Raw genomic sequence first — 8,126 nt, 5'->3', positions numbered from 1 at the left:
AAAAAAAAAAAAAAAAAAAAAAAAAAAAAAAAAAAAAAAAAAAAAAAAAAAAATTAGATCATCCGTTAAAATTATTGACAGATCGAAAATTACCTACAAACCCCAATTGAGAGATCTTACAGTAGTGTTCTTTTGTGGTTTCCATTGACCCAGCAGCTTAGTAGTGATTTTAGAGACGAAGATTAATGAGAAATTTCGAGAGAGATGCTGGATGATCGGCACTTCGCAAAATTAGGGCTACTGATTTGTGTTGCATATCTATATATCCCAAAACATATCCGGCCTAAGGGCATTCTCATCCCTCATCCTGCTGTTGGGTGTCAAAAAAGCTAAACNGATGGGCTGGGATAAATTGCTGAAAAATGTTTCGACGTTGGGGCTATCGAGTAATTTATCGACGGGGTTGGATGAGAGACTAGGCTTTGTAAAATTAGGGTTGGTTATAGAAGAAGAATTACAAGTGCCGCAACGGTAACTAACGTCTTTGATATGCTCGACGAAGACAGGGGGGGTTCCAGCACTGTTCTCTAATATGCTGCTAGGATCTAGGAAGACAATATCGAAATCAGCTTTCTTTTTGATACTCTCAACGAGACTTGTCAACTGCTCGTCAATGTTTTTTGAAAATNCAACAAATCAAGAGATGACAGCTGTTGACATTGTGTCTTATTTGTTCTGGGCAGAGACACTGATCACACATCTTTCTACCATTTTCTTATTTTTTTTATTTTTTTATTTTTCTGATCCCATGTCAAAGATGTGCAAAATGGGAGTGCTCTAAAAGACATTATTTATTATTAGTTAAGAAAGTTTGTTCTTTGGCATATATATATATAACATTATTCTAAGAAAAATATGAAAAATATTTGAAAAGATTAGGCCCGGATATAAGAAAAATATATGAAATTTTAAGTTGTGATCAAAATATTATTTTATTTCATTTGATTTTTTTTTAAACCGGATTTAGAGTTCACACACTTTATTTTGCAATATAATTTTTTGTATATTATTACATGATAGTATAATTATATTTTAATTCTATGCACTCAATCAATCCTAATGAGTAACATTTATAATTTATATATAAAAAGTGCATTGTATGAAATTTATACCTTACTTAATATTTTATAAAAACTAAAAATTAATGAAACATCATTCTCAAAAAAACTAAAATTTAATTTTATCTCATATTTGAAAAAGTAACAATATCTTAAATATATTTGTTTAATATTTTGTAATCTCATAATTAATAGTTTACTACTTGTCCAACATTATCATAAATTAATCAAAAATTCAAAAACGTTATTATGAGAAAATTATTTGTTTATGTAAATGTGAGTATCTACAATCTTTTTTCTTTTAGGATGAATAATTAACAGTATAATTTATTTAACTATGGTATTATAGTAATTAATTTTATAATTTTCTTAATTTTTTTCTTATAGAATTAGTAATTTAAAATTAGAATTAGTATTATTTTTTATTTACATATATGAACTATCTTTTTATATTCATTAAATTGTTTAAATTTTAAATTTCTTATAATTTACTAATATGTTGAAACAAAGTTACATGACAAAAAAAATAATTGTTAAATTGACACGTGTCGCGATCACATGAGTTATTAACTTTGAAAACCAAGGTTTATATAACAACATAATATTGAATACGCTATTAAATCATTCACCGATTGAAAAACTTAAGAAAATTACATTAATTTATTATTTTGATTATCTTACATTATGTTAATCACTAATTTCACACATTAAATCTTTTCAAACTTTCATCACTTTTCTATATAAAATTCTTTTTACTATATGATTATAATAAATAATAATTGCAATTAAATTGCAAATATTTTCCTTATTAATTGCAAATATTTTCCTATTAAAATTAGTAATTTAATGGATAACTTTTCTGTTAGAATTAGTGATATAATAGATTACTTTGGTTTTATATACTTTCAAAAATATTAGTTGTAATCTTTTTATTTTTAGGATTTCTTAATTTTTTATAATTATTAAATAAATTTTCCTTTCACACATGTCAAAATATCTTATTATATAAAGTTGGGTTTTGAAAGTTAGCCACTAACAGGATTTTGACACGTGTCGAGTTATTAATTTGAGATTTTGAGATGTGTAAAAGTTAATATTTCATAAAATAAATTTAAGATAATGACAAAAACAACAAAATTATTTAAACAATATTAATAATGTAAAAAGATAATTATCAAAAAAATACAAAAATTAAACAGTTTCTTAAAAAATAATTATAAGGAGATTATATATTTTATAAAATTTAAAATTATAACATTATTTACTTATTTTTAATTTTAAGTTATTAATTCAAAAAAAAATAGAAAAGGGATTAAGAAAAATGTACAGTTAATTATTAATTCTAAAAAATATAAATACTCACTTCTACATAATCGTCACACATTTTTCATCTAACAAAACAATTTATTCAAAAACAATGTTTTAAACTTTGTTCTATCGGTAAAAAAGTTTTAATGGGAAGGTAAATTTTCTTATTTTTTTTAAACCAAAACCTTCTCATACTTTCTCTTTTTTTTTTTCAGTTTAGAATAAGTAAGAGATTAATATGTTCCTAAACAAAAAATGTAAGATTAATATATGCGTCTTCTTTTCTAATACAATATTTTAAATTTTTATTTTAGTGTTTTTAGATTGTTTTATTTAATTTTTATTTTCATCTCTGATTTGAGATTCATATATTACCGTACTTATAATTTTCATCTATTTCTTTAATTACGTCAAATTAATTTTCTTCTAATTTTTCAACTTTGATTGGTTGATCATAGACCCTTTTTTATGCAAACATAATTGTTACCATTCATTCAATCAATCCCAAAGGAAGATAAAGAGTAGAACCCCATCAATCTAATGGTTGGATAAAGTAGGCTAATCAAACACAAGCATAGGAGCTCGGAGATAGAGGCTACATCATGATGTGTCAAAGACACTTCCACAAATACATTGAGAAATATAATATTAGTTACTATCAAAAGATTTTGTGACATTGGAAAAGGGCTTTTAGTTTTATTGGTTGCCAGAGCATGCCACTTTGAGATAGTTAAAAGATGTGAACATGTTCTCTCCACACATGAGTAAGGCAGAGCATGTTCTCTTCATGGTGGAAGAGGTTGGACGCCTGCAAGGTTATCTCCCCAAGGGAGGAAGGCGGAGCCACGGTTTCCTTCATGGTGGAGGAGGTTGGACACAAGGTTCTCTCCATAAGGGAGGAGGGCAGAGCCGAGGTTCTCTCTATGGTTGGTCATACACAATTGTGTGATACATCATTGATTAGTATACTATGTAATATACTTTTTATTTGAGAAGTTTCTTGAACCGACAATTTTAGTGATTAAATAAATTATGCAAAAATGAAAATAAATAGAAGTATAATAGTTGGGTTAATGTGTTTATATAGATATTTTCTTAGGTGGTGGTAAAGAATATATTTGTAACATACAATATACTTAGAGGTAAAAAAATACACCTAATGGTTCGATAAAATAGGCTAATCATACACAAGCTTACAACAAACATAGATAGATAGATTGGAACACTATAAACTGTTTTTGATAGATCCATAGGAGCTCGGAGACAGAGGTTACGTACATCATGATGCGTCAAAGAAACTTCCATGAATACATTGGGAAATTTAACATTAGTTACTATCAAAAAAATTTGTGACATTGGAAAAGGGCTTTTAATTTCATTGGTTGCCGGAGCATGCCACTTTGAGATAGTTAAAAGACGTAAACATGTTCTCTCCACACATGAGGAGGGCAAAGCTAAGGTTCTCTCGATGGTGAAAGAGGTCGGACACATGCAATGTCATCTTCCCAAGAGAGGAAGGTGGAGCCAAGGTTCTCTTCATGGTGGAGGAGGTTGGACACATGATTCTCTCCATAAGGGAGGAGGCGGAGCCGAGGTTCTCTCCATGGTTGGTCATACACTATTGTGATGATACATCATTGATTAGTATACTATATAATATATTCTTTATTCGAAAAGTTTATTGAATTAACAATTTTAATGATTAAAGAAATGCAAAAGCTAAAATAAATAGACATATAATAGTTTCCGTTATGTGTTTATATAGATATTTTCCTAGGTAGTGATAAAGAATATATTTGTAACATACGATATACTTAGGTATAAAGAAATATACTTTTAATGGTAACAAAAATAAAAAATTTGTAAATGGATATACATCAGTGTATTATAGCAAAAAAATGCTTTTTATAAATAACGTACAACAAATTTTAATATATTTTTGTTAAATTAATCTTATTTACAAAAGTTTAAAACCCGCACATCGGCCGGGTCTTTATCTAGTTATTGATACACTTGAGAAATGTCGTGATTATATGGAATAAAAAGGAGTAAAATCTCCGTGAAGTACTCAGGCTAAGCTTCTTGGGGTCGAAGTTGCGGGTGTGAAGAGGATGCACATCATGTACATGGTAGTTAGTGAAACATACACATAACCTCCCTGACCAACATTGGGCCCATTAGACATCTTACATACGGGCGCCCGACGAAATCTCCACGGTATGGCTTAACTGACTCAATGATGACAGCATGATATCCTCTGAAAGAAACATTCTTCTCCAGTGGACCGAAGTATATATCCTCTCTTTGATCAAATAACTTGGAATATTCAATCAAATCCGCGGCAATTGGGCCAATTCGAAGATAGCATAAAACTTCTTCGACAAGACTAATTAAACTGCTTCACAAATTGTATCCTTTCGTTAGCGCTTAAAGAAGGAATTGGAATTGAACTGCAACTAAACTGCTTCACAAACTGCAAGTTGTCCAATCTTGTGAAGCAAATGCATCAAGACAGGTAACAAAATAATCATATGTTTGCTTTATACAAGTCAGAATTACAATAAAACCTTTTTAAAAAAATCATCATCTTTGATGTGGAAACACATTCTTTTGATCGGTTTTGCAGGCAAGGTGCACCGAGAAGAAGGAAAGGACCAACACAGGGGATCAAAGGACGTGCGCGGTTTAGAACCGAAGAAGCCTTTTATGAGAATCCATACCCAGAGTGTATTTGCAGTTCAAAGCAGCACAGATAACCCTAGCTAATATATTTCCAACTTTTTTTTTGGTTTCTTCAAAACATTCAATTTTTGTTCTGTATCATTAGATGGGCATAGTTATCGTAGTTATAGTTACCACATATTTCTCAGATTAATCCTGGGACATGTACGATTTTACAATTAGAATAGCCATGGAATTTTTTCTTTTGGCATTCAAAGATTCAAAAGTTCTTCCAGACCTATTGTTATCTATAATGGAAACACGAACGAAACATCATAGTTTACTACTGATCCAGACAAAATATTTCTACGGTTACAAGATCTACTGAACGAAGAGCGTGTTAATTTTTTACAGACAGAAGTCATCTTAAGGATTAAGCAAATGAAAAGAACACCATGACCATTTTGAAGTGTAATGACTCTTAGCTCTGCTCTTTGTAAGGAGTCCAGATCATTTTGCTAACATCTACATCAAGGCCACCACGGCCTGCCGCTTTCAAGTGTCGATCCAGTACCTTAGGATCCGCGCAGATCACGTGTTGTCCTTTCCTGTACTGTATCAGTTCCAAGCTCTGAAGGGTGCTTAATATATCTTCTGCTTTAATTGCTGTCATGTCACTCAGCTCCTACATTTGGTACAATGGTAGAGACATTATGAAATAACCTGTTGTTGGATAGGCTTAAAAGCATAATAAAAGATGCCTATGTATACAGTACCTTGATAGATATGTTGCCCTTGTGCTTTTTCAAGATGTCTAATAAAATCCGAGTCCAGTAACCTCTGTAACTCACTAAGCCTAGATCAGAGAGGGGTCGCTCTGGTGTCCCGACTTTGCCCTCTTTCTTTGAGAGTTCATAGGCTATATAACGAGGCATAATGTGTAAGCTTCATAGAGAGATGTGAGATAAAATAACAAGAGAACAAAAAAAACTCACAGAAGGCTATTAAGAATTTTCCGTAGCCTTTCCTTTGATAAGGAGGAAGGGTGAGGATGCAAGCCAAGTTGTAAGCTTCTTCCGAGTGTTTCTCCTGTACCAACAGAACTTGCATTTTTAAAAATCACACTATCAAACTGAAACCGAATATGTATATAACAGACTCAAGAGCCAAAGAGTGCTGAACCTTTGAAAAGTATCCAACCATGTGACATCCACGATCATCACATTCACAGAGAATATAGAACAGGAACAAATCAACATCATAGTAAAGAGTTTTGTGGTCAAGAAATAGCTTCGCCAGATAACAGAGATTCTGCGCGTAGACCTTGTTCTTCTTGCCATCCACCTGTAAAGTATTACAAAAATACTCCCAGCTAATGAAACGTATGTGACAAAGCTGAAGATATGAATATCCCTTGCATAGATAAGAAGGCTAGAGCAGACGATATAAAAATTCCATCCTCAAGATATTACCTCAAACATTGACAAAGTAGAACTTCGATAGATTTCATCCCCAGGGGGGTGCTTCAGATCACATTTTCTCTACATTAAAAAAGGAAAATTGAGTATAATTTAAGTAAAAAAGTAATGTATACAACTTGAAGGAACCATAAAAGGTATGTATGGAAAAAACAATAAAGATACTCACCATATGTCTTTGAAGCTGCTCTTTGCGCTTCATAAAACTAAGGCAAAACTCACAGAAAAAGAGCTTCACACAGTCATTGTATTCTGGCGGAAAAGGAGAGAAGTACCATGTCTCAATTTCATATTTCCCAAGCTCAATCGTTGCTATGTTCTTCACTTTCGTGAACTCCTCGTGTTCACGCAAACTCGCAGCATCCAGCTCTTCATGACCCTATATACAAATATTGAAAAAAAAAATCAGAATATAACTTTGACACACAGTTCACCACACTAAAGATACACAATCACTTACCTCTACATGTGTCTCATCAATCTTCCGTTTCTGGTGCCGTGTCATCTTCAAGCTAGTCACCTATTACCACAAACCCGCTTTCTCTGTTTCAGTACAAATCACAGAGAAGAAAGCTTAAGAATTTGAAGAAAAAAAATGGCTACCTTGTCTTCAACTTTTTCATCTAAAGCACACTCTACTGAATCAAGGTCTAGCTGTTCCAGCTTAATCCATTCATCCAATCTTCTATTAACTGCAGTATTCACAAGAAATTGTGATAAATTCAAACAACTTGAATCTCAATTTCCGAAATTTTCATCTCCAAATCCCTAAACCCTAAATTCACAAAATTAGATAACATACACTCAGTGTAGTGAACGTAATACTCGTAATCATTGTTGCCACCACCATAATTCTTCCGGCGCTCGATAACCTTCACCGGATGGTACTTCCCGTCTCTCCATTGACACATCACGCGAGTACCAACCTCGAGAGGAAGCACCCCTGTTCTTCTCTTCTTCGACGAATCCGATTCTGAGATCACGAGATCTAGTATCGGAGCAGGAGTATGATTCGTAATCGCACCTCCGCCGTTGGTTACCGGATTATTGTGGTTCGACGCCGGTGTTGCGATGACCATCGCCGTCTCTGTATTCGCAGACGATCCCATTTTTTTTAATCGGGTCGGAGATTTTTTTTTCGGGTGACGGGTAAAGAGCACAATTTGTAAACTATTGTAGCCCATTAATTGCTTTAAAGCTAATTTGGGCTTATCTCTTTAATGGGCCTAGAGTATATCTATTACCGTTGTTAATACACGTTTATAACTGTTGAGTTTAAGGTTTAATTTTATAATCGCCAGGGTTTAAAGTTTTTAACAATGATGATTAGCAGGAGAATTAAGAGTATTATAAAAAGGAGTACTATGAGATAAAATAATTTCTAAAATAAGAAGAAAACGAGTGACAGAGTCAGTTGTTTTTGTCGTGAATGGGAAACAGCCAAACAAGGCTTTATGATTTGTACTAATCACAAGATTCACAGATCAAAAAACTCACAAAGTTCCAAGAAGCAAACACCAAACACAACTCATCATCATGTCCTTGAAGTTATGGTCATAGATTCGCACACCATGTTCCTCTAAATTAACCAAAATGATTTTAAAGAACAAAAAAAAAAAAA

The 8,126-nt window shown here is 32.3% G+C and overlaps 1 protein-coding gene across 1 annotated transcript; it reads right to left on the bottom strand.

The window, feature by feature from the left end:
• Positions 5,342-7,649, bottom strand: LOC109124495 (histone acetyltransferase of the MYST family 1). The gene is made up of 9 exons (XM_010464642.2): positions 7,308-7,649; positions 7,109-7,197; positions 6,966-7,025; positions 6,675-6,884; positions 6,500-6,568; positions 6,210-6,371; positions 6,023-6,116; positions 5,804-5,946; positions 5,342-5,712 (listed from the first exon to the last, which is right to left on the bottom strand). The coding sequence occupies exons 1-9, from the start codon at positions 7,612-7,614 to the stop codon at positions 5,509-5,511; spliced, it is 1,338 nt and encodes a 445-aa protein (XP_010462944.1). The 5' UTR covers positions 7,615-7,649; the 3' UTR covers positions 5,342-5,508.

Source organism: Camelina sativa, chromosome 2 (genome assembly GCF_000633955.1).
Source record: "Camelina sativa cultivar DH55 chromosome 2, Cs, whole genome shotgun sequence".
Taxonomy (NCBI): domain Eukaryota; kingdom Viridiplantae; phylum Streptophyta; class Magnoliopsida; order Brassicales; family Brassicaceae; genus Camelina; species Camelina sativa.
The sequence above is the reverse complement of the archived record's forward strand: the minus strand, read 5'-3'. Positions and strand labels throughout refer to the sequence as shown.